Source organism: Chinchilla lanigera, unplaced genomic scaffold (genome assembly GCF_000276665.1).
Source record: "Chinchilla lanigera isolate Chin_1 unplaced genomic scaffold, ChiLan1.0 scaffold00002, whole genome shotgun sequence".
In the NCBI taxonomy this organism is placed as follows: domain Eukaryota; kingdom Metazoa; phylum Chordata; class Mammalia; order Rodentia; family Chinchillidae; genus Chinchilla; species Chinchilla lanigera.
The window spans coordinates 936,389-962,749 of NW_004955403.1; the positions used below are offsets into that span (position 1 = coordinate 936,389).

At 48.9% G+C, this 26,361-nt stretch overlaps 1 protein-coding gene across 2 annotated transcripts in view; it reads right to left on the minus strand.

Annotated features, from left to right (window-relative positions):
* The window catches only part of Spats2l (spermatogenesis associated, serine-rich 2-like), a 155,285-nt gene that overhangs the window by 5,767 nt on the left and 123,157 nt on the right, over positions 1–26,361 (minus strand). For both annotated transcript variants that reach the window (XM_005373252.2, XM_005373253.2), the window contains 5 exons: positions 24,873–25,079; positions 23,583–23,718; positions 8,237–8,295; positions 2,546–2,655; positions 284–386 (listed from right to left, as the gene is read on the minus strand). In XM_005373252.2, coding sequence (XP_005373309.1) covers positions 284–386; positions 2,546–2,655; positions 8,237–8,295; positions 23,583–23,718; positions 24,873–25,079 — 615 coding nt within the window. The remainder of the gene's footprint in view (positions 1–283; positions 387–2,545; positions 2,656–8,236; positions 8,296–23,582; positions 23,719–24,872; positions 25,080–26,361) is intronic.

Below are 26,361 nucleotides of genomic sequence, written 5' to 3' on the forward strand. Positions count from 1 at the left end.
GGAAGTCACAGGGTGGTGTACCCGGCACTACTCGGGCAAAGTTTGCAAAACGCATAAACCAGCTGACTTGTACAGTTCTGCTTCATAAGTCCTAGGGCTTTACAGATGGGCAGTGGTATTTGGAGAGTCTAAGTTCAAACCCTGACACTTCTAGTGACTCGTGTCATGACCTTAGATCACTGAAGCTCTCCAGTCCTCATGGTAGCCCTGGGGACTGCACACCTGACATTTCCAGCACCAAGCATGCTCGGACGGACTCGGTTAGCAAGTATGCAAAACTCACTTTCTCCGCAGAGCATGATTTGGGCCTTCAGCTGCTCAATATCACAGGAGAACCGGGCCGCCTTCCCCAACTCTTCATCATATTTACGCTCACTGACGAAGTGCTGAGGAGAGAAGGAAAGTGGGGTCACAGCGGAGAATGCCCGAGCCAGCTGAGAGCCATCCACCCTGCTCCCCGGAGCCGGGATGGTGCTGACCAGGGTCATAGCCGTCTTCCAGGAGCGCGCGTGGGTCTTGTCTTTCTCCTGCTCAGCTTGGGCAAACCGTGATGCAGCGAAACCTACACCTGGACTCATCTCTAGCCTTTCAGCACCCCCAAGAGCCTGCTAAGTTAGTAACCACCAAGACAAAACATGTCACCCCCCTAGACCCCCATCTCTATTTTAATAGAGAAGCAGGAAGCCCGAGGAGCTGTCAGTGTCTGGAACACACCATCTATGGTGAGATTTCCGGTGCTGTTATAGAAGGTGGAGAAGATTATTTTTCAATTAATTTAAAACTCAGTTTAAGATGAAAATCCATGTGTAGAGGACAGAGTGAGAATGCAGGAATAACTATGACTCAGTCGCTCCTAGAGTTTACCACATGGCAAGGGAGAGAGCATTAAATACCAGGTAGAATGTGGTTGATGCTTTAGGGATTAAAAAAGAAGAAGAAACCATCTCCTGAGGGGAGCAGGCAGTTATGTAAGAGGGAGCATTTGAGCTGGAACATTAAAAAATGATCAAACACGGTCCAGATCCTGGCTAAATTCTAAACACATAATGTCATTTTCCTCTGAGCACATTATTATAAAGACAACACTATTACTACTTCTTTTTTATAGACCAGGGAGCTGAGGTTCGAAGGCCTAAGATCATGAGCCATTTGTCCAGGGCCACAGAAGCAGGGAATATGGGTTGGACTGCTTCCCTCGGGAGCTCCGCTCCTCACCATCTGATGCTGAGTACAGGTTGTGAGGCTGGAATGAAATCTCTTTCAGGGATTTGCATCAGGGTGAGTTGCGCAAGAGCTAATAACGCTTAGAGATCATTCGCTCCGTGCTGCCCTGGAGACCGAGGAGAAATGTTGCTTCCTATATCCCACAAGGCACCCCTGTGTCTGCCTCATTTTAGACCCAAGTCTTCAGATCACACTATGCACTGAACATTCTTCCAGACTCTCTTTGTTCTTGACTTAGACAAGGTCAGTTTTTGTTGCTTGTAGCAAAAGGTATCTAATAAACGCAGGTTGAGACTGAAAAATTTTAAAAGACGCATTGCGACGAATCCCCCCTCGCAGTACTCCCCCACAGTTCCAACACACTGATCCCATTGTTCTTGCAGTTCCTGCAGCAGTTCTGGAAGTCCTCTTTCATGAGTGTCTTTTGATGTGCTGTTGTAGCTGCCTTGATGTCCTGAATGGATTGAAAGTGTTTATTTTTCATGATCATTTTGACTTTGGGGATGAGCCGGAGGTCAAATGGTACCAGGTCCGGGAATAAGGTGGGTAAAGACACACTATTACGAGTGTATGAGTCTGTCTTTCTGTTAGATGCACTTAGCAGCGGCACTTAGGTATGTGTGTGAAGGAACTCATGGAAGAGGACTTCCAGAACTGCTTCAGAAAGGGAGGAATAATGGGCTAGGTGTGCTCACACCAAGGGGGAGGGGTGTCAGGGGGACTAATAGCAATGTATCTTTTACTATATTTAAAAATTTAAACATCATCGTATATTTTTGTCACACCTTGTACACATTTGTGGATAGTAATCTTAATAAAAAGGCAATTAAGTAAGGAAAGGGTAATGGAAAAAGTCTTCACAGGTGGCACACTTCATAATCTTTACTGTTATACTAGTTCATACTTATGTGTTTATATACACACATATAAATTAGATAGTGTAAAAATAATATCCCCACTCCAGCCATAATTCATGGTGGAGCACACCATATTTGGATTAGTCCTGCTGCCTAAGAGCTTGTTTTTTTCTATGTGATAATATAGCCCTGGAATCATATAATGCTTTTTTTTTGGGTACCAGGAACTGAACTCACAACCTTGCGCTTGCCAGGCAGGCGCTGTGCCGCTGAGCCGCTGAGCTACATCCCCAGCCCTGTCATATGATACTTAAGTACCATGACCTTCACCCTTCTGCATTCCCCATTTCCACCTGTGAGAGAGGGCTGGCTGTGTGGTGCTAGACCCTCACAGACAGCAGGGATGTTGATGTGGGGCTCCAATCTCTGGCTCAGGGCCCAGGCAGGGACACTCCAGAACTGACCTTGATCTCTGCCCTGAGTTCGGCCAGCTGCAGCTCAGCCATTTGACTGGCTAGATCAGTGAGTCTCTTTAGCTCTTCTGCTTTCTTCTGACGAGCAGTCAGGATTTCCACTGCCAAGTGAGAAGGAATAACACATTAGGGCTGAGATTTAAACATATTAAATGACCACATTTCTTGGAATCAGTTTTCCCTCTACAGACTGATCCCTTGTTGGCCCAGACTATGTTCTCTGAACTGGTCACCTAGATGCATTCGATCTTGGCACCATTACCACCAGCCCATTCTTTGTACCCTTATCCGCCAAACCCTGAAGTAAATGCTGTCCCTTCTGCTTCATTTTCTCCACTGGCATCTGATCTCACTTGCTTCATTTGGAGTTTTTAATGTGAGGGACTCGGAACACCTAGCTCTGAAAACAGATGTATTAAAATCCAATCTGATACACAAAGATGATGTCCACTAAGCAAAAACCTTCTCGTGTGCTGTATCATTAAATCCTAGCAGCGTCGGGCCTAATTTTAACACATACTCACTTAGGGCAACTAGCTGTGTTATTGGACTATTACATAGAAGTTTCACTTTATTAGCTTTTTGTGAGGTGAAAAATGCCCCTGCTTTTGGTGCTTGGCAGCTGGATTTCTATTTTGCAAACAGAGAGAAGCTCCAGACCAGAGTGTCTTATGTCTTTGTTAGAAGTGTCCCTGGTGGAAAATTTTCAAGAGCGAGTCAAGCCAGCTTGAATTGGATTTGTATGCACTCTTTAAGGTCTGCACATTGTAGAGAAGACGCCAGGGAGTTCTCTGGCGCTGCCTTTCCACGTCTCAGTTCTCAGATGAACTGAAGGTTCAGACAGGTGCTGTAGCGCACAGGTTACCTGTGTGCACGTATTTCCCAAAAGATAATGGCGCACAGAAGCAGTGAGTACAAACACACAGGGTGACGTTTAAATATGAAGTCTGGTCTTCCACAGACAGACTTGGAGCTCTTCAATGTATCATGTGTGAACTGCTTTCATTTCTCTAAGAAGCGAGAAGCCCATCTAAGAGGACACGCATGAGTGAACTCATGTTGCATTTTTTACCCCGTAAGGACCAACTGCTTTATTCAATCCGACTCGGCACACATGCAGAGCCACGCAGTAGGAGTTCTGACTTTAAGAGTGCTTTATCTATGAAATGTCCGAGTCATCTCAAACATCTCAAAAGAAGCAAAAAAATCAACCGAGAGTTGGTAACTATATAAGCCGTAAACCATTCTTTAGACAGAGAGATAAAGAGACAGATTATCTTTTTATGCTAACATCAATGTTGAGAAGTCAGTGCAATAATTAACCTATACCTCATGAAGCCCATTTGCCAAAGTACTCTGGCCCTGCTTTGGTTACTGCCTTGGAGCTCCCTAACCCCCTTCTATAACGCCATGTGGCTAAACAGACCGATCAATGCCTGGGGGTCTCTCAGCATCCAGAAGTAGCTGGGTGAGCGGAGGAGGGGAGGAGGAGTTTCAGTCTTCCTCAGGTTATTCGGCTGTACCAGAGGTGACAGGAGCGGCCCGCTATCCGTTTCAGCCCCCACATTACTTTTACAGATTAGGTGCCCATGTTCAAAAATCAGGAGATTCCATTTTAAAGGTGTCTTGTAGAGCACTAGAACTTCAGGGCACAGCTGGGCAGCACTCCGAGGTGGCAAAAGCTGGGTACAGCAGAGGGGCATCGTGCCCAGGGTGCCGTGCTCACCAGTCCCGCGCCCTAACACTGCCTGCCTGAACACCACCAGTCATTCACCGGACTCCAGCGCAAAGCAGACCACGCGGCTCTTTGCGTCCATGGTATCTGCCGCCCGGTAGACGGGAGGTGCCCACCATGTTTGCTGATGAAGGATTCAGTGAATGAGTATCCACAGAACTGTAGCTCCCTGTCTCCAGAGGCAGGGACGTCTGGAGCCCATACCTTTACTTGGTTATTTGTTTGCCATTATAACTCAACATCCGTATGGGACAAAAGTTTGTAGCACAAGAAAATGATTCTCAAGTAAAAAGATGATATAAGGTACTTTTCTTCTGCAAAGTAAGATAAAAAATAAGTTCTGAAAACCCAGCATTGAAAAGCAGTTAGTAAGGGGTCAGCAGACCCTGAGTGACTGCGAGCTAAGCGGATCTGACTCTTTGATGGCTCACTTAGGGGTCATTGTTCTTTCTGATTATGTATAAATTGGGCATTCACACCAAACACAAGATTTGATAGAAATAAATATAAATGAGCCCTAAAATGGGAAAACAGGTGCAAGATCACCAATAACTTCTGAGTTTAAACTCCTGCAAATGTGCATGAAAATGAATACTCCGCCTCAGCAAGTGCAGGGATGCACTTTACATACAGTCTCATTAACATTTCAAAGCCTTTCGTTGTAAAGAAAACCCTTAAAAGTTGAGATCTAGAAGGCAATATTCTTTAGGGGTAAATATTTTCACCTCAAACACATCAACCACAGAAGTAAAAAGCAAAAACAAAACCAGATCAGATCTTAAGAGTCACCGGTCTTGCAATTTAAAATGGAACGGTGAGCATGTTTTGAACGCGCCGCTGCTCGGAAATCTGTAGAGGGAGACAGAGACGGTGCGCAGGGCCCGCCCTCCCTGCGCGACTGATTTGTGCACGATTACAAACAGCGTCTGGGGCGCTGGCTCTCATTCTCCACAGGACTCATCACTCTCTCTGAGGTTCTGGAACACAGTAGAAGCTTGGCGCATGCTGCTTGAACCATGGAAAATCTGAAGGCTTCTGCAGCAGCACGTGTGAGCGGAAGATGTGAGCAGGAGATGTGAGCAGCGTCCTGCGGACAAGCGTCAGGACAGCTGTCGTTCTGCGAGCACGCAAGTTCTTTGAAATCCTTTTAACTGCTTAGGAATCCTTGTGATAACATTATGTAGGGTGCCCGTGTTTCTGTTGACACAGGTGACTTTCTCTTGACATATTTCTGCCATGCTCTCTATTTCCCGCCGTGCCTGCAAAGGCCTCCGGCAAGCGGAGCATGCTGCAGACCCAGCACACCGCACGCCCAGCTTGTCTGTAAAATGCCATGCTAGTACATCCCGTAGGGCAGCTGTGCCGCTAACGGAGTAACACTCATGAAGGGCTTGGTAAGTGAGAATACTCGGAATGCTTGTTATAAATACTGAGATGTGTATCCCTTGGAAATCACATTCGTGCTCCCTAATACTGGATCCTGTCATCTACAGACACTAAATCAACCACGATAATTCATTTAACAAATATTTACGGAGCACCACCAGTCTTCTCAGCGCTGTGCTGGATGTTGTGAGGGACACAGGGCTTACGCTGTCCTTGAGGAAACATCTTTATACCACGTGTGGCAAGTGGAAACTGTGAAAAGACTCTTGAGACCATGGATCTGGGGCTCAAGGTGGGGGCTGCAAAGATGGCTCTGGGCCCCAGGGGTCGCTCCCTTCGACAGCTCCTCCGCTCCGTGAAGGCTGACACAGGCACATCCGGGGGGAGGCGCCCGCCCTGGGCCTCCACGTTCTGACTGCCGCAACAGGTGGCGGGTTCCCCTACTTGCTACACACACAGTGTGCCCACATGGTGCTAAGTCTAGGTGTGCAACTTCTCAATTGATCTTTACGGCAACTCCTTGAGATAGGTATTCTTCCTATTCTCAAAAAGAGTCTGAGACTCGGACAAGTTAACAGAACGGCGCAAGGTCACACAGAAGGTGAGTAGAGGTTGGCCTTGGACTCAGCTCCATCTGACCCGAGCCTGAACACTGGCTTCCGTGGGGGCTGCTCTGGACCCAGGACCCACAGCACCAACACCGACACGGGGTGGACCTGCCATCCAGGGACAGAGGCCCGGGGCACCCAGGCTTGGGAAGGGCAGTCTGCACGCCTGTGCCGTGCTGTTCACCCTGCCCTCCCACGGTGTGCGGTGAGCGAGGCAGCACGGCTGGTGTGCATAGCGAGGCACAGGAAATAGGTGCTCTCCAGGGACGCCCGCGCTCCGGAGGTCTCAGCACCCAGCACGACAGGCCCAAGAAGAGAGAGGGAGGACATGGAACCTGAGTCTTCTGTGGCCCTCTGAGAAAGAGGCTTTCTGTGTTAGTTTTGGAGAACACTGTCTGTGTTGACGCGCTAGCACTTTTATCACGAGCACACACAGCTGTCCCTAAAATCGGAAAACCTCAAGCCATAGGTACTATTCATTTTTACTGAGGAAATCAACAAGTTTCATAAGAATAAGACGATTTCACAATCAGAAGCAACAACTCAAATGTTCCTCAGCTCCACTCTGGACCACATTCATTTTATTTCATAAATCTTGCTGTGTTTTGATTTTAAAATATTGCTTAAAATATTTAGAAAATTGTGTAACAAAAACAATGATAGTTCCTTTCCATAAAGTGACAACTGACCTATGGCCATCATCCAGAGAAAGAAATATAAAAAGAGTAAAAACTTGACCTGATCTTTCATTCTCATGAAAAGAGACACTGTGGTCAAAGGAAAGGACTTATCTAAAACCTGGCTGGGGGTGCAGACTGCCACTCATACAATTCATAAGAACAAATCTGGGTAAGGGTGAAGAATTTAAAGTGCCCAGGAAGCAAGGATTATGAAATTACAGTCCAGCTGGAAAGTGGCGTTTCAGGCCCCCATGCACACAGCACGCTGAATTCAGCAGTGAGAGGGGGCTCCGCATGTCCCCCAGTGCTGGAGGTGGACCCGACCCCTGGGATTCCCAGCCCGTGGTCTTGGCCTGAGTGAGAGGTGATCGGGCTGTTACTGAGTGACCTCATCAAACTGGGAAAGTTAAGACATGCACACAGAGAGCGTGAAGTAAATCAAATTTAGCATGTTCATATTTTATGTGAAATTTAGAAAAAGTTTTGCAATGATCAGATAATTTGAGTGTGTTCATTATATTAACAGGGAATTTGGTACATTAAGCAATCTAACTTGTGATTTCAACTTAAAATATGGAATTGGTCCTCTTTTGTGGTTTTAAGTTGGCAGGTATTAGCATATTTGATGAAGTCTGTAAATGGAATTGGACTATTCTAAGAAAACCACATTCAGTACACCTCTACATTTGAATTATTAATCTTTTACACATTGCTTCAAAGTTTAGAAGTGTTTTGTTTATTAGGTTTGTGAGTTGGCCTTGTCAGGCACCTGGCGTGCCTGAAAGAAAAGTCAGAGCTATTAAATGTACAGATACTGTTCAAAATGTCGCAGGGAATGTAAGTATCAAGCTTCAAATGGAACTACTTTTTAAAAGGGGAGTTGAGTTTAATAAACTTAAGTTAACTGAACCTAAAAGAGAAACAGTGAGAACGACTGTATAAGTAATACAGCAAGACAGATAAATTGTGAAGGCTTAAAAGCCAGTGTCTGAAAATTCAGTGCTAAATTCACTGTTACTTAAAAGCCAACTAAGCATAAGTTCTTGATGTGCGCAAAAGTCCCGCTAGACCTTAAACAACTTGACTGATTCCTCCTGTTACTCCCTGAGTGGCTTCTGCTGTGATCCACCCATGTCCTCTGCCCGGGGGTCAGTGGCTTGTCCAAGGCGACAGAGTGCACGGGCCAGGAATTCAGGGCGGATTTGTCACTGTCCCTCCGACCAGGCATCGCTTCCTGTCCGGAGCCCCTGATCAGATAACCATGCGTACTTACTGGCTTCTTCTTTTACTTTGTCCATTTCTGCCATTAACGAAACTTCTTTGTCAATGATGCTGGGGAAAAACAGAAACAAGAGCAAGAATTCTCAATCAAAGACAGAAGCATGGGAGTAAGAGAAAATGAGTTTCATTAAACAAAATACAAAATTACCATAAATATTTCTATGCTACATCGCCAGCAGCACTCTCTGTCTCTCCAAAACTGAGGCGACATGGCAGGGATGTTCCCAAGGATTACATGGTGACATCTGCTGATCAAATCACTGTCAACACCTCTAAAAAGAGTCTTTCAAGATTGGGCTGCTTGGAATTTAAATTTGGGTGTGTTTTTTGCCCTCCACATGCCAAAGCTCCAAAGCAGTGTAATAAGCATGTGAAAAGCTGGCCCTGGTAGCGAAGGGCTGTGGTCTTTGATGTCTCTGCATGCCCTCTGCATGCCCTCTCCCGGGAGTGAGCCAGGCCCCGGTCAGATACAGATGGTTCCGGGGCCACCGCTGTGCCTTTGCCACTCTCCCCAAACAGCCTTTCCAGGCTCTAATGAACTTCTTCCCGTTATGTTCCACTCACTTCTTGGTCAGTCCTTTAACGAGGTGCTGCCTGCAGAAAATCCTCCTCTCTTGAAGTCTGTTTCTCTCTCGCTAGCCCACTGTTACCTCCTTCCCCTCCCAGAAAAACAACCATCACACCTTCCTGCTGTACCGTATTCCACCACAGGTTCTGACGTCTGTACAACCATAGATGTCAGGTGCTCTTTTGATTTTCATTTTCATTTTGACCACAAATAGTTCAGTATGTATATCTCTAAAACGTAAGATCTTTTTGGGACTAGAACCACAGTATTATTATATCACATAAAATTAACAGTAATTTAGTGATGTCAGATATCCAGTCAATATTCGAATTTCCCCAACTGTTCCTCAGGTATTTTTAACCATTTGTTTAGACCAGGACCTAACTTAGGCTTGTCCACTGCAGTTGGTCGGCTGCTTCTCCAACGAGCTTGAATCCATTAAGTTCCTGCCCACCTGCTTTCTTGTCTCTTTGGCATTCATCTGAAGAAACCAGGCTGTCCAAGGCCTGAATTTTGTAATTGCAGCTCCAGGGCACTACTTAGTCTGTTCTGTGTCCCCTTCCCACATGTTTGTTGTAGAGGTGGGGTGTGCTGAGACGCAGGCTGAGCTCTCTTTCAGGAGCGGCGCTCCGTCAGCGCTGTGTCTTTACCTGGGTGCTGGGGACATTACACAACAGAGCATTCCTCTTGGCAAAAGTCAATTCCAAGTCTAAGACTACATCTGACAGTAAATTTATCATAAATACAAAGGACACTACCTTTTCATGGCACTAGAAGCCACTGAGCATCGCTGCTTAGATCTATGGGACTTGTGAAATGGGGATATTTAGGTTTTATCACTGTTTATTTATTCACTGGAACCCTTCTATAGAGAGACTTTCTTTCACCAACTATTTGGTTCTCATTAAGTACATTCTGTGTAGAGAAGGTAGGATAAATGTTTCGTCTTCTCCTTTTATTTATCAGTTTCCAAAACAATAGTTGATTCCTTAGAATCCTCCAGAGGCAGCGGGCTGTACATTTAGCTTGTTGTTACACTCACACCGAACACCCTTCGGCCACTGCACTGGCGACCCTTACTCCTACGGAGACTGTTCCATCAGATGCATTTTGTTCCCCTCAGTCAGATGCGCTTTTCAACTTAGAATGTGTTCAAAGTCTGTATCTTTTTAAGAATGTTGAAGTTTGTTGAAGCAAGAAGCGGTTCCTAGGATGACCCTAGAACAGCTGGGGACTCTTCGGTTAGGAGATGTGACTGAACTCCTGGGAGAGGCAGGCGTGTGCCCGGTTCAGCTCTTCCAAACCAAGCAGGCTTTGTGGGAAGGATGGGTAAGTGCGGGCATGGCAAGTTCCCCGTCCTGGGCTCTGAGCCCATCCGTGCCCCAGCAGCACTGACAACCCTGTGATGCTGTGGCTTAAGGTCACTGACAGGGCCACTGCGTGTGGCCAGTGTATCAGGCCCCTCACCTTACTTAGTGACACTGTGTAGGTGCAGTGGCTGTGCGTGCTACACACAGGAAATCCGTGGTGCTGAAAGGTGGAGGGACGGTGAGGGGTCTTCACTCGACCTGCTCCGCATCTGCTTCCCTTCCTGGAGGTCTTCTCCGGCACAGCTCCACGCACTTTCCAAGTCCACCCCGCACACAAGCGTGTGCCGGCAGCTGTACGCAGCACTGCGGCAGCAGCCTCGCCGCTTCTGCGTCACAGGTGTATCTGGCCTCTCGGTCCAGCTTACAGAGGCAGCTTGAACGGAGGCAGGTGTGTTTCTGCTGCTTTGGTTTTTACAATCTTTTTAGAGAGGAAGCTTCCACCTTAGAGGAACAAAGGCTAAAGGACAAGGTGCTGGGGAGAAGTGAGCACCGGAGATGTGGACTCAGGGTCTAGCCACTGGGGCTGGTGGCTGAGCCTGGGCGCAGGCTTTGAGTTTTTAGCCGACGCAAAGGGCCAGAGGAGAGAAGCCTCGGCAGGAAGGCCAGGAGCAGGGACGCAGGCCCGGGGGTCCCCAGTGGAGGGGAGGGCAGAGGAGCCGACTGGCGCATGTCCTCGTGCTGCTGCAAGGGGGCCGTGTGGATGTGCGTGGTGCATACGTAGGTAAAGTAAGGGGGCGCCACAAGGCTGAGCAGGTGGAGGAGGCGGCGGGAGCACAGGATGTGGAATCCACTCCACCCTGGGACTGGCACAGACCTTGGACAGGAGTCCAGGATGACGCATCTGGACTTGGGAGGATGACTGGCAGACTTCGGGTTACGGGTGATGGGGCGACGGGTCCTGCAGGTGACTTGTACTCCACTGTCACCACCAGTGCAGTGAGCAGAGTGTACAGGTTTAGGACAGAAGGACAGGAATGTGCCGCTGACAGGCCAGGCAGGGAACAGCAGCAGAGCATTCACTCCTTTTACCATGTTTGCTGACTGCCTGCCACGAGCCAGCCAAGGGCTTGGGCCTGGGAGTACAGTCAGAGAAAGAGAGAAAGAAAAGAAAAAGCCTCCTCCACCCTTCGGGGTCTGTGTCTTCTTCCAGGAGCCGAGAAGAATGTGAGGGCCTGCAGGGCTCACCGGGGAAACAGAAACGGAGGGAAGGAAATGGTGACAGGAGGCGACGTGAGAACCGAAGGCTCCTAAACGCAGCCCGGACCATGAGACACGTGCGGCACAGCGCCAGGGAGGTACTGTGGGACACAAGACTGTCCTGCCCTCGTGTCCAGCGGGGGTGAGGAGCAGACTGCAGTGGGAGGGCCTATGGGTCAGCCATGTCCCAGACCACGTGCAGCCCTTGGGCCTTGGGCACAAAGAATGGTGTGGGAAGAGACCTTTGCTATTTTTTAAAAACTACAATACCATGGCAAATTTTGTTGATTCAATCTGTTGACATAAGTTTGTGCCTGAAGAGTTCACAAGATGGAAATGTGGGCTTTAATACACAGCCTCAGGTTGAACACATATTAAACAAACCCAGATAGTCCCACAGTGGTTCATTCAAACCTCTGGGCCAGGACAGGAGGAATGCTTCTGTGACAGCCCGACAGTCTGCTCAGTGTGCTCGTGTGGGTGAGAAGGCCGGTGAGGCTGAAGCTGAGGTCAGGGCCTGCTGCATTCCACAGTGCATCTTATCAGAGGAGGCTTGCCTCTGGCGCCCCAGTGCCTTCAGCACAGCTCTCTGTGTGTGACTGGGGGAGGCACGCCAAGGACTCTGCCAGGCAGGAGCGCCCTGAGTCTGTGGACAGGGTAAGCCTGGTGCAGGGCAGCCTGAGGAGAGCACCCCAGGGTGCCCTCGACCGGGCTTTCAGAATGGCAGGCGAAAGGAGGGAAGGGAACCCAGGCAGCCCGCCCTTCAGACAGTGAGGAGCTGGCATCGCATCAAGGAGGGTCACAGGGGTGGCCATGTCTGGCACCTCCACCGCCCACCAAGCAAGGGAAACAATTGGAGCTTTGAGAGGAACGTCAGCAGCACCCCCTGCAGGCCGACTGAGTCCTGCCAGAGGAACAGGAAAGAGACCCGCTGGGTGTGCTGCAGCGCCCCGGCCGGGAAGTCTGAGGCTGTCAGGCAGAGTGAGAGCAGAGGCCCTGAGCAGAAAGACGTCAGTGCTGATAGCCACAGAAGTGTCACGGGCAGTGTCAGTCTCCCTGGGGATGTAGACAGGGCATGTTCCTGCTTTCAGGGCATTCCTGTGTCCATGTTGGTAGGTATCCACCTTGAGCCGCCTCAGAATGCCAGCAGACTGGGCACATCCGCGGGACATCAGGGCCTGGCAGGAACGACCTCCTGTCTGCTCGGTGACATCCAGGAGGCACACGCTTACAAGTGAAGTGTAACCACATATGTCCAATGCACAGCATTTGGCTCAGACCAGAGTAGGTGGCTGATGGTCCGCACACTGGCACGTTTTAGCTGCTGAAATGTATGTTTTCCCTACTAGTCTGAATCGCTAAGCGTTGAGTGTATTTACTTTTCAACAGTGATCCTCTGAATGGGGCAGAAACAGAGCTCTGTCATTGGCTTAGACCGAAGAGGCACCAAGCATGTTCCACATGAACCAAGCGTGTGGAAAGCCCACGCTGACCTTGCATGTCTCAGTTGTGCCCTTTAGCCTTCAAAACCACATCTTCTCCTTTCATCTCCACTGCTGGAGAGTAAAATTTTATTTTGTGGCCATAAAAACCCTTTTATTATCAAAGCAATAAGGTGTAAGGAGGAGATTACCATGGCAAGGACTTTATGGCTTCTTGTATAGTTAATCACAGAGATAAAGTGTCATTTTGTAAAAATTTTTCCACTGTCTTGATTTCTTTCTAAGGGAAACCAATAATAACAATAAAAAGAATCAGAAAGGCTCTTTAGTAGGAGTAGATTTATGATTCCTTGCTTTGTGAGAGACTCGTCTTTAAACCTGGAGCAGAGACGGTGGGTGACAAGCCTCTTTGTCCGGGAGCCCGCGGAGCCACACCAGGCCGTGCTCTTCCGAACTGAGGTGCCGGGTGGGCAGCAGCCACAGGGCCATCCTGGCCATGGAGACCCATGGTGGACCCTGAGGAGGGAAGCAGAGCTTCCCTGGGAGCTGCAGGAAGCATTTACAACAATGGCCAGAACTGGACCTGAGAGAGAAATGGCCTGGGACCCTCTGCTGGGAAAGCTTGCTCAGGACCTTGCGGATTAAGAGCGTCAGACAAGAGCGCGAGCATTAAGGGAGATGAGGCCGGCGCAGCGCCGGCAGTCAGGCGGGCTGGGGAGGAACCATGTCTGTCGCTCCAGCCCAGAGAAGGAGGAGGTGAAACTGCCCAGAGAGAGGATGATGGCGGACGCTCTTGGGCTGTTCCAGCTTTCCTTTACCGAACACAAGTGCGCCCACAGATGAGCGATAAGCCTCAGAGCCAGGCCTCCCAGTGCAGACTCCTCATTTCATTCACGCCGTCTGAGTAAAACCACTTCCCTGGTCTGGGTCTGCCCCTGTCCCACAGGGTGAGCCCTGTGATGTCCCCAGGCGCCGGGAAACTTTGCTGCGCCCAGAGGCCACTGCTGAAGCACCCTCCTGGGTGTCCGCCCAGTAGTACAGGGACCTGTGACCCGCCACTTGGGGCGGGAACTCTGCCGCTGGGCTGAGGATGGGAAACATCTTCTCTACAATTAAGGCTGGCCTGAGGCTCCCATGGGCACGGCCACCAGTCCGGCTCCTCACGCAGCCCAGCTGTGTTCTCCCAGAGAAAACCCAGCTGGGGTTTCAGCTCCCCCGTCACAGTCTCCTCCTGGCCAAGGGCCACCCCTGCCGCAAGATGGCATGGCTCTGTGTCCTGGGGCAGAGGACCCAGCTCTGACTGTGGGTGGGCCCATCTTCTGCTGGCCCCTCACTGCCAGCTCTTCCTCTCTCCAGTGAGTTCTGGCCCCGCTGCCTCCCCTCCACCCTGCGCACCGGCTCCTTAGCACCACTCCTCGCTTCCCTCCACTTGGCACGTGGCGCCAGCCCAACGTCGACTCCAGAAGAGAGACATCTCTCCTGTGTTACACCCTGACCAAGGACGGTGATACCAAGGCGCTAGAGATATTTATTTTTTGCCATATCACTAGGATTTCTGGGTCTGTCACCTTCTATTCTGTACACTTTTGCATTTAGGTTTTACAACAACCTGAACTTTTTTCCAAGACTGGAACAACACCATGGAATTCCTTACCTGAATGCAGCAATGGCAACAAACAGATCTTTCTAGACATTTCTTGAATTCCACAGTGTTACCTGGTAAACACACAGAACCAACGTATATATCTAGAGGGTGTGGCCTGGGCTTGGGACATGAATCTCCGGAAAGCTGCCCAGTAATTGTGTCCCTCACGGAACTCCAGCAGCTCGCCTCCCAGACTGCACTGTGCTCGACACACAAAGAAATACCCCTCCGCTTCCCCGCGAATGTCAACAACCACTTGCATTCAACTATCAGACTGAGACTGTCATTTCTATTACTGTCGCGTGATATGTTAATAACAGTTGTCATATGTTGGAATCACAGAATTATTTGAAGCCACAGTTAATGAATATTTCATGGTACTGTCTGAGTTCATTCCTGAAACGAGACACATGTAGATTTAACATTAAGAACTAACTCCCAATTCTACAATTCTGGAGTTTTTCAAAAAGGACATAGTTAATTAAAAAGTTCCCACAGGGACTGCTTTTTCTTTTTGGAATTTTTAAAATGACGGAGTTGCAAAAGTTCTCTAAGTCTATACATCCCACAACAGCAAATGTTCAACTAGAAAATATATATCCCTTATGGATTTAGAACTTTATACAGTCTGACTTTGTTTAATAGTATAATTTTTTGTCTCTGCTGACTACTTCTTAGCTTGGTCTCTTTCTATGGGGACCACTAATCAGAGAAAGTAACTTAACTGCATCTCATTTTTATAGAAATGTTAAGATTTACCCCCACCCCTGAGACCTTTTTAAAACTACACCAGTGGGAAGAAAAAGGGACTAGTCTATCTGTGGCTGTCAACTGTCTTATGACATAAGGTGCCATTTAAAGAACAGAGTTAATATGCGTTCGCATACATTTTTACTTCATTTTACATGCTCATTAAAAAAACCCTGGGAAATACAGAAAACAAGATAAAAGTAAATAAATTTCAAAATAAAACAAAATAAGGCAAAACCTTTGTTTCATACACAAAATACAGGCAACCACTCTGAACTTCTGTGGTATTTCTTCCCAAAAACATTTTTTGGAAAATAATGTTTTGAGGGGAGTCTGATGGTTGTTCAGCATGAAGAACTCGGGCAGGGAACGGTAAGACCAAAGCGGTCTCGGCAGGATCAGAAAGGCTGGCCACACCCTGCTCCTGGCCCTGGCCGGCTCCTGCGTGCCCTGCTCTACGAAAAGGGGTGGCAATGGGAGATGCTCGCCCGCCACCTCTGGTGTCGCAGGCTGCCACTTCCTCTTGGGAGCCCTGCTCTGGCCAGTGGCTCCCAAAGGGGTGGCACAGTAAAATACTAAACTCCACGAACTTTCTTCCCCCCTAAGAAGTAGACGTCCTGCTCTGCAGCATGCAGATGAACCATACCTTGCGTTACGGCTGAGATGAACTCTCTGACATGAGAGAGATGTCCCCACGTTCACTATGGATGGGACCCCGGAAGCTTATTCCTCAGAGCCGGCTACAGGCCTTGGTGCTCCTGTTCCTCATGGATCCTCTTTCTCACTCTTGCCCTGCCACATTTTTAGTCTTCCTTCAGGATCCAGCTCAGGTGCCACCTCTGCGATGGACCTTCAATAAGCAGCAGTCAGTGGACTCATCTCCTGACTGTAGCAGTGAGTGCTACCTGCGCCGCCAGACCTGGGGCTTTTAAAGCTGAGCCTGCCTGTACCCCTCCGTGTCTTCGGCAGTGCTTCTTCAAAGGAGTACTCAGATCACTCACACTTGTGCTCACGGAACTCAGTCAGGTTCCAGGACCCTGCCTGCCAGCTTCAGACACAGAACCTCTGGGAGGAGGCCCAGATGCTCCTGAGGGCATGGAGTCTGAGTGCAGCGAGGTGCAGGTCCACTGCCTATGAATGGGCGAAGGCGGGGAGGGGATGAGGGAAAGGCACGGCAGGCGTGACAGGGAGGACAGCAGGGCTGTGGCAACAGTGGCCCTTGAGAATCAGGGACCCTTTTGTCTCATTTCTCTGTTCCTGAAGCAGTGAATAGTGAGAGCTGGGATGGGACACCCACGTCCCACAGCTGGGATCCACGGCATGCTGAATCCACAGGAAGTCGGGGAGGGGGGAGAGGGCTTCTTCTCAGGGCCATGGTGCAGAGGGAATGAGGCTTCTGTAATGCTGCTCTGGAAGCATGAGAACCATCCTCAAAGAGTCTCCCCTATGTGCCAGCGTGGCAATTTTCTAGAATCATCATTACCTGTATGTGAATTTTCTTAAAACCTCAGAAAGTGAAAGATTTTGTTTGCAGCCAAGTAGAAGTTGAGAAATTCAAGCAGCTTCAGCCCTAGAGTGTGTAGAGGTGAGACTTAAAACCTGATTTGTCTAACTCTACACCTCCTGCCTTCTAAGTAGTTAATAAACCCTAGCGAAATGACTTTTATGGGAACATGGCCTAATAAGAATCAAGAGTTTGTATCACTGAAAGAATGATGTGGACACAGGGAATTCTACTGTTGGCCTCACACACAGCCTCGCTGTATGACTTGTGGTTTTCGCTGACACACTGTCCCAAATGACTCTTTAACGTACCCATCCCATACACGTCCAGTAGGCACAGACAGGCTCCAAGACCCCACCACAAGTGTAATGGAGGGAGCTCCCTTTAAGACATTATAATGCGTTTGACATTTATGCTAACAGGTAAGTGCTTATTTACCTTCTTTTTCCCAATGAAAGTGGGTTGTATGACACATTTTTAAAACAGATCACTCTGAGTATCTGATTGAAAGATAATAATATGCAATGTATTAACTATTGTTACCCTGCTATTATCTTGTTTTTTCTTCTGTTAAAAACAAAACAAAACAAAACAGATCATGCCCCAGTGCCCCAAGGGAATGTGTAGATAGGACAATTTGCTTATGTTTCCAGTCTATGATGAAAACTAACCATTTCTTTTAAGAAGCATGCCACCAGGCTGAGTTACTGGTAGCCTTAATTTGCCAGAAAGATTCAGAAATCTTTTCAGATTTCAAGTCGAAATCAGAATCAATTTCTTATCCTTAGCCCTTATTGTGGGTCTATTACTTCACATGAAAGCCTGAACCCAACACGAAGCACATATGCGAGCCGAGTGTGCGGGGACACAGTGCAGGAGGAGGGCACACGCTGCTCACGTGTTCACGAGCGTGCCGATGCTGGCTCAAGGGCTGCACCTACACTAGAGGGCTGGCGCAGGGCTTCTGCATTCACCAGCCTGCCCTTCCTTCACACTGGCCGATTCATTCAGTCCCTGCAGTGACCCCGGGCACACACTGACTGTAGAGGAAATCCTCAGGGAGGAAAGGAAATGGGAAAGGAGATGCTCTCACCTCCACAGGGTGAGCTGTACCTGTTCGGATGACACATGTGCACAAATGAGGCAAGGTCTGAGAACACCGGCCCTCGGGGCTTTCTCTCTCACAGTCCAGGGACCTCGAGGGTCTCCACGTTGTTCGGTATTTGCCTTATCCACAATTTCAGATTGGATGCCGGAGCTTACTTCTGTCTATTGGGTTGGTGCAGAATGAGGAAAAGGAATCATTTTGGGCAATTTGTCATCCAGACAGCAATGAAAGCCGTCCACATGGCTCTCTTGAGGCACAGATGTATTTATTAGCCTCTCCCGTCATTATCTCTTGGCATCCTGTGCAAGCGTGTGCTCATGCCCACTTTGTGTTCTTCCAGTATGGTCACCCAGTACGAATACTGGGTGTGGGAGGAAAGCAAGTTTGTTTAATTTTCTATGTATAGTGTTTTGTACAAGTCACAAGCAGGTGGGAACTTAGAAAAGCCACTTGATAAGACAGAAACAGATTAGTCAGAAAATCTTTTTTTTTTTTTTTTTTAAGACAAGGTCTGGCTATGTAGTTCAGGCTGGCCTTTAACTCACCATGCAGCCCATATCTTCATCCTAATCCTGGTTCCTACTGTGATATTTGGTTTTATTGCAAAATGAGGAAAAGACTCAGGTAGAGACAGAATGGCTAATGAAAGTGACTGTCATTAGCTATAACCTTTAGTTCTTAATTTTTCCATTTTCTTCTAAGGACTACACTGAATTGTGTAATGAAAAACAGACAAACGGAGCCCTCAATTTTCTGCACTACAATATAATTGTTTTTCTGATCTCAAGGAGGTAAAAATGTAATTTGACCTTTAAAATGCGTAGCTAGAAGGTTTATGTTTCCAGCAGTATGGAAAGAATCTTTCCCTACTTCACTGATTGAAAAGAGAAGGCCTCAAGGTCTGTTTCGGAGCAGGTAAGTGATTGGTGGGAGATGGCCCCGTTCACATCTCAGGGGAGGCAGGCAGGTGCTCAGGGGTGTTCTGCAGGGAGGTGGTCTGCCCTTTCCTTAAGAAGCCACCTGCAGTGGACCCTGGGCAGGGTGAGGTACTCAGGTCCGGCACTATTGCCCCCTGGGCCACAGCATGGGAGGGCAGCAGCCTCCCTGGCCCCTACCCACAGAAGCCTGCAGCATTCCTGCCTGGCAGCAGTGGCAAACAGAACACTATCCTGGGTGTCCAGGCAGCCATCTATCTCCTGGGGGTCAAATTCACCTGCCTGAGAAACACCGCTCTGGCCCCAGATGTGCTAATCCCTCGGCAGGACTCTCACTCACCCTGTGGTTTTCAACTACAGAAGCACAAGAGAATCACCTGGATTAAAAACAACACAACAGAAGGAAACGCGTATTTTGGGGGTGATGCAATCAGTATTTCCGGGAATAGCACCCCAGTAAGGGACAACCAGGAAGCTCTGAGAGTTTCTAATTATAGTATACACATACACTTCGGTATGGCCAGGGCTAAATATTAATTTAGAAGTATCATTTTTCAGTCGATGTTAACTTATTCACAGAGAGAACAAGTAAAAACCCAAAGGGCACAGAAAAACCAGGTGGTTAACATTACATGGGAAGCCAGGTATCACATAAAAGCAGTTATATTTTGAGGAATGTGCATTGGGACCAACAAACAAGACAAGAATCCTACTGCGTGTTAAACCTTCAAAAGTGAAGAAAAATGGTTTTATTTGGACTGATACTAAAGTGGCTCCAAGGATATATGTTCCAATAACTTTATACTGCCTGGGCACCCAGGGAGTAGCAAACTGGCAGTATGGGGTTGAATGTCACCTAAGTTGTTCTGAACACAACAGCCCGGGCAATTTCCTATTTGCGAGTGCCTCCTACATGCACATCCTAGAGAAAGGGCAGATTACTTGAAAAGCCACAGAGATGAAACCTGGTGTGTGCAGGGGGCGTGTTGGCCACCCTGATAATGTGCATGTTTGCTGAACGGCCAGCAGAGCCCAGCAGCAGATGAGAAGGATTTGAAGGATGCTAGAAGAAGATAAACACCTCAAAACAGCCGTATCTTCACCTGAAACTCTCATGCGGAGCATTTGCTAACAAGCACGTGTGTCATTTTCGGAGGGAGGGCCCTCCGTCATCAGAAGCATGAGGTTTCAGAGAAAAAGGATAGGGGACACCACTGCAAGTCCCTGTCCTGTGGCGCGCACTGCTCCCTGCTGGGAGGGAGGACAAGAAGGAAGAGCAGCCGTGGAGGGGATGCGGGCAAGGGCGGAGGGCGGGGAGCTGATGTCCTGACCTACTTCCAAATTCTGCCTGGGTCAGGCACGGTACCACTCAGGAAGACACGAGGTGGAGGGACAGTTTTGGTTCCTTTCCACACAGTGCGCTTTGATTATCTTCCCTTTCCTACTTGAAAGCGCCTGCTCCCCATGCACTGTCCCAGTCGCCACGCTGCCCTGCTGCACGCATGCGCACTGTTCCCTGCCCCGCCTCCAGCTCCGCTTGCCTTAGGAGCGCTCTTAGGTGTTTCACTGACAATAGCACTTAACAGAATTTTTACAGCTCTATTTTGGAATACTTTCTCCCTGAGCATATGGCAGAAATATCAAGTATTATCCTTCCTCGATGTTTTTTTAATTTCGTGTTTTATTGCTCATTTTAAGCCTTCACGATCAACTTGGACCCACAGACACTGATTTGTGGCGAGAGGCTAGACTAGTCTGCACACAAAGCAATTAAATCTGGCAGCTAGGATTCCGAAGGATGAATATTTTCCAGTTGTGGTAGGAGGCCAAGTGCACAGAAAGAAAACAGCTGCTTCACGTTAGTTCCTGATGGGACTTTTCATGCTCCTGCTGCCAAGTTTATTTTCCATTCAGAGGAGCTGTGAGAGCACAGTCGTCTTCGCTGCCCTCCCACACCCCCGTTGCTCTGGGAGGCTGGGAAGGCTCTGTGCTGCGGTCATTTAGCCCTGGGTAACGTGTCCTGGTTAAATGCCAAGGCAGACTGTGTGTCAGCTACTTCATGGCTTCCTTCAGGAACACTCCCAGCTCACTGGGGGGAAAAGCATCAGATCCCTGCACCCAGGGCTGCGCTCACTTGGCTTCCCCGGCTTCTGGAAACCATGGTTCCCAGGAATTCCAGCAGATCTGGGGGGCGGGGGCAGTCAAGCAGGACTGTGTCCTCAAGTTGGCCTTTGGAAGCAATGGAGTTTCGAATTCCTCACCAGTGAGGGTGCTATGAGTCACTGGGGGCTCAGAGCAGGGCCCACAGCGAGGAGGGGGCCCTGGGCAGGGACCGCACCATCTATGCTGCCGCGGGCACAGGCAGCACCTGGCCTGGGGCAGCATTCTTCCTGGGAATCCAGAGGACTTGGCCACACCTCGAGCATCTAGCTCTCCTGGTGTGACCCCGAGCTTCCTGCGCGGCACCTTTGCAGCTCCCTCAGGCCTAGGGTGCGGGATGTAACCATCAATAAATGGGAAAGCTTTTCAAAGCACTTCCAGGCTGCCTTCCTCCGTGCTACATGCTGATATTTTTCAAGAGCACTACACTTCCAAAGACGCACCCTTCCCTCCCCTTAGAAAGCAAGAGGAGGCTTTCTGGGCTGTAGGCTTACTTGGAGCAGAGGCAAAGTTTTCCATTTGGCAGAAACGCATATAAATGGATGATTTAAAAAAGCCCTCTGGGTTTATTTTTAAGTTAACGCTTATGCAATTACTGTGGCATCATCAGATCAGAAAACAGTTTAGATCGGAAATCAAGCGCTGGCGCTGACTCCTGCAGCCGCAGCAGAAGGGCTGCACTCAGTGCTGTCTGCTCGTGTGGGGAAGCGCTCTTCACTGCACAGGTGACGTAACGAGCACGGCCTGGCAGGTCTCAGTCAGAAGCGACTCTTGCCACCCGTGTAAGCTGAGGGGGAGCTACGCGGAGAGAAAACACATAGCTTCCGCAGACGCCAGTTTGCTAGGCCCTGTGCTCGCAGCACCGAGGAGTGGGACCCTCAAAGGATCTGTAGTCCAGTGTCCTGGGACTCACACGCTGTCCGTTCTACCAAGAGGTGGATCAGTGGGATAAAACAAAAAGCACTCAGTGCAGCTGCGGGAGCTCACCACTCCCCGGGTCAGTTGTGCATGAGTCACTCTGTGGAACGGGTCACAGAGGCCTGTGAGGAAGGCTTCCTCTGGCAGGCCACACGATAGACAGGACACAGTGTGCGGCTCCAAGCCACTGGCTGGCGCCTCCAGATGGGCAGGCGAGCGGAGGCCGCTGAGCTCCTGGCCACTGGCTTCTCCACTGTCCCCGGCTGCTTTCGGCCTGTGACAGGGTGCGGGCACAGGGTCCTCCGTCAGAAGATCTGGGTTCGATGGAGGCAGACAGTCTTCTTTCAAGTCCCTGATGTCTCTTGCACCCTTAAGGTATTATATGTGGCAGACGGCTTAACATTCATGAATTTTAGATTAAGTTAGTGGAAAGCTTAATCCTTAGTTTTACACAACCCCACAGTTTCTGCTAAAAGCACATCAGTGTCAAAGCAAGGACTTGGAACAGGAAAACATCCTGAAGATGTGATCACTTTCGAGAATCGCGGGAGGCCAGGAAGGTAGAGGGCACAGGCCAGGAAAGTAGAGCCTGGGCATTGTAGGTACACGCTTTCCTTCTCTTACATTTCTTCTCTTTCTGTGGTGGGAGCCCCTGCATCCTCCTCTGGGGAGGAAACTGGCCCTGCAGCTCCAGTTCCATGCGTTTCAGTGGGGTGAGTCCTGACTCTGTGGCCTGCTAGTGAGCAGGCTGTCCCTTTCGCATGAGTGACTGGGTAGAGACACGCAGCTGGCCCAGTCCAGCCATGGGGACCAGCCCTTGCAGTTTGGCTGGAACCACTGGAAACAAATCCTCTCTCAGCTCTCAGGGGCTATAGCTTATGTAAGCTGAGGCTGTCAGGGGGCTGTCTTTGCTGTCACCTGGAGAGGTCTTCCTAAGAATAAGGTCAAGCAAGCATAAGCAGAGTTGGGAGACTGGGGGCTACTGAGAGAGCAAGGGTGGGGAGTCCAGGTAACAAAACTGGGATTTGGACCCTAATTTGTCTCAAAGAATTTTCATGTACATCAGCCAATCGGTTCTTGTTTTCAACCAGTGTGACTTGGGCTTCTCTCACTTGGAGCTGCGAGGTTCTAACTGGTCCACCAACAATATTTTTCTATTGATAATAACAACTCACACTAACAAATATTTCGTTCTAGTTATTGTCATGAGCAGACTTACAGGCTCTTCCCTCAAAATCAGCTGCAGGCCAGGTAGGGCAGGACCACATCAGCACACCATTTTCTATCATAATTCTGATCTTAAACACACCAAAGTAGGATTCTATCACTAGCTTACATAAAATATTTCTTTTTGTTAAGCGAGTTTTCTGATTTTATAATGATAATACTGGAATTATTTTGTTTTCTTAGTAGCTTTCACATTATTAGGCTTCCAGACTTTGTCAATATGTTACTTTTTGAGGCTTTATTCCTTGTTGAGATTTTTATTCTATTTCTTATATAGCTTTTGGGCCAACTTTAAACTCATGAGTTATATGTAGCAGGTTTCTTCCTATTCAAATACTTTTTCCTTTTTTTATTCCCAAGATATATGTTTCTGCCTTCAGAGCTCTAAAAAATCTGCAGGAGAGCTGTTCTGTGATGTTTATGCATTCCATAAACAATGTTTTCCATCGGATGCTTTTACAAGCTGGAGGCTCAGCTCAGCACCACAGCTCCCAGCTCCCGGCTCGCTACTCACCAGTTGTGTAACTCGGCGAAGGCGGCCTTTATCTTCTTCACAGAGCTGTCCACTTCCTCCTTGATCATGACGCGATATCTGGTTAGGGAAACAGTGCAGCGTTGCAAATCCTTCACTGATTTTTCAATATTTGGGCCTAAAATTGATGTCAAGAAAAATAAGTGTTACCTTGAGCACTTCATCCTTTGTGTGCTACACAACAAAACAAAGCAACTAACACACCCAAAATAGAAATTCATCTCTGTCTTTTAATGGGAAAAGCTCTGTCCATAGTAGGGGTCCAGGGGCCAGGGCCTCTGGCTGCTGCTTGGGGCATATCTGTCTTCTCTGCTCTCCAGAGGAGCTTGGGTCCTTGTGTTCTGTCATAGGCTGTGGCATCTCAGAACCTAAAGGCCACTTGTGCTGTTGGCTCTCTTGACAAACACCGCCGTGTGTGATTAGAAGCCAGAGGGCTTTGGAGAGGAAAGCGGCATGGGGGTTGGGCAAAGTACAAATGAGATAGAGGGTGGAGCCCTGGTGCCAGGTGTGGCCGGGCCGGGCCTATGGTGGCAGCAGCCGCATCTTAGGCAGCTCTTTGGAGCCAGTCTCATCTGACTCCTTGACACCAACATGCGGCCTACAGAGAGTGACAGCAAACGGGCCGCGCTTCGCTCCACAGGGCGTGCCCCTTGGGAGAGAGACCTCTCTGCAGAAGAGGGAGTACCGAAGTGGAGGACATCAGACACAGTCAGACACAGTCAAGGCTGAGTGAGGAGAAGAGAACTGTACCTTCTGGGAACCAGAAGACTTAGTCTCTAAAATTGAAGGCTAGCTATGGCCAAGTATCACAGCTCAAAAATAAAAAACCCAGTGTGCCCAGTGTAAGATCCTCTTCCAGGCTCACATGGCTGGACGTGCGAACACAGATCTGGGTCCTCAGGGGAAGGGCATCCCTGGACTTGTCCCCACACATGCATCTCTGGAAACACTGGTCCCGTTCTCAGAGGGCTCCACACCAGCACTTGGGTGGCAGTGAGGAGGGTGGAGGGTATCTGTGGCACACTTTTGCTGCCCTGCAGAGAACTGCTGCAGAAGGGTGGGACAAGGGGGCGGAAGGCCTCTGAAATACCCGAGGCTCTGGATAACTCAGAGGATGGCACCTGCCTTCCAGTCCAGGCACTCACAGCCAGAAGCGCAGCTGCAGGTGTACCGTTCAGGGCTCAGCAGCAGCTTTCAGCAAGCTTTGTCACCCTGCACTTTTCTGTGCCTGTAACACATGTTGAACCAGTTGTGCAAAATAAGTCACATTACCTCTTTTCTTTGCCAGCTCATCTGTTTTCATCTCAAGATGAGCTGCAGGGGCACTGGACTTAACAGGAGACGTTTTTGCCTTGGGCTTGCCCGGGCTCCAGGGCTGCTCAGCTGACCACTGGGGGCCATCTGACCTCTCTGCAGTTCCATGAGTAGGTCTGGGGTTCCCATCTAAGGACAGTTTCTGCTGCAGTAGCCTGCTGCTTTCTGTAAGAGAACACGAAACAGCAACTGTGAAGTGATAAACTAAAAATACTGGTGCTGAAGTGATGGAGGGGGAGGACACCGAGGTCTCTAGTTTTGCTTACAGGTTGGCAAGAGTGCCTCTCATCATGAACGGTCAAGGAGCTGCTTTAACGGAACCCCCGCAGGTTCGAGTGAGACTAGAAAGAGCCTCACATTCCAAGTCAAAGCCCAGGTGTGCTGGCTGTGGTGAGTACTTGTGGGGACTGGACAAGCCTCTGGGTAGCTCCGCGCCTAGCTTCCTCATTTGTAACCACCCATAACGTTATTACGAGGTTTACAGAAGATGAGTATGGCTTTTATCTTTTTTTCCTATTCCAGTAAAGGCTCAGGCATCCTAAGTATGATTTCATATTGAAGCCATAAAAATGTAGCCCTCCTATCTCCAAGTGCTACATTAATGCCTCGTGGTATTTTATTCTGAATTAATGAAGGAATGAGAGTGATTGGAGATAAGAATGAAGTGACAACAGGTACTATAATCATTTCACCTAATTTATGGAGGGATTAAATCAGGAAACATCATCATAGTATCTCCACTATATTTAAAATCCAGGGAGTTAGATTCTCTCTGGAGCTTTAATAGATGTGCCAATAAATTAGCAACACATTGCTTTTGGCATCTTTTAGAGCTAGTTCCTATGTAGTTACTGCAGGGTGAGTTAAATGTGCCTCAGGGCCTGAAAAGGAAGTGCATCACCCGCTACAACTCACATGGGAAAGCGCTGGGCGACAATGGGACGCCCGTGTGCTTCTGAAGGCGAGCTCTCAGGGAAGGCTGGGCTGAGCAGGAAGCACGCAGCCGGGGGCTGGAAGACCCAGGTTCTGAGCTCGCCCTGTCCCAGGTGACCTTGCAGGCTGGCCACCTTCAGTCTCTGGCCAGCTCTGGCTCACAGGCACCCTGCACACAGTCGGACCTCTTCCGGCAGCCCATCTGCTTCTCACCATCCCGGGTCAGCTTTCAACACAAGGCTCTGTGCCCCCCTCCCACCTGACAGAGCCAGGACCTCCTAAAGGGCCGGCACTATGTCAGGTCCACTGGCGAATGCCCAGTCCTTGTGCCTGGCTCAACAGCTTTCTATGGGACTGTGACTGAATTAAAGTACACTTAAGCTGACTTCATATAAAACGTAAGAGACAAAGAACAGCTTCTCTTACTCTGTCACAAACATTACAGAGATGACACTGGGGGAAATGCACACAAACATGATCTAGGTCCCAGTCAGTTTGATTTTAGACATTAGCT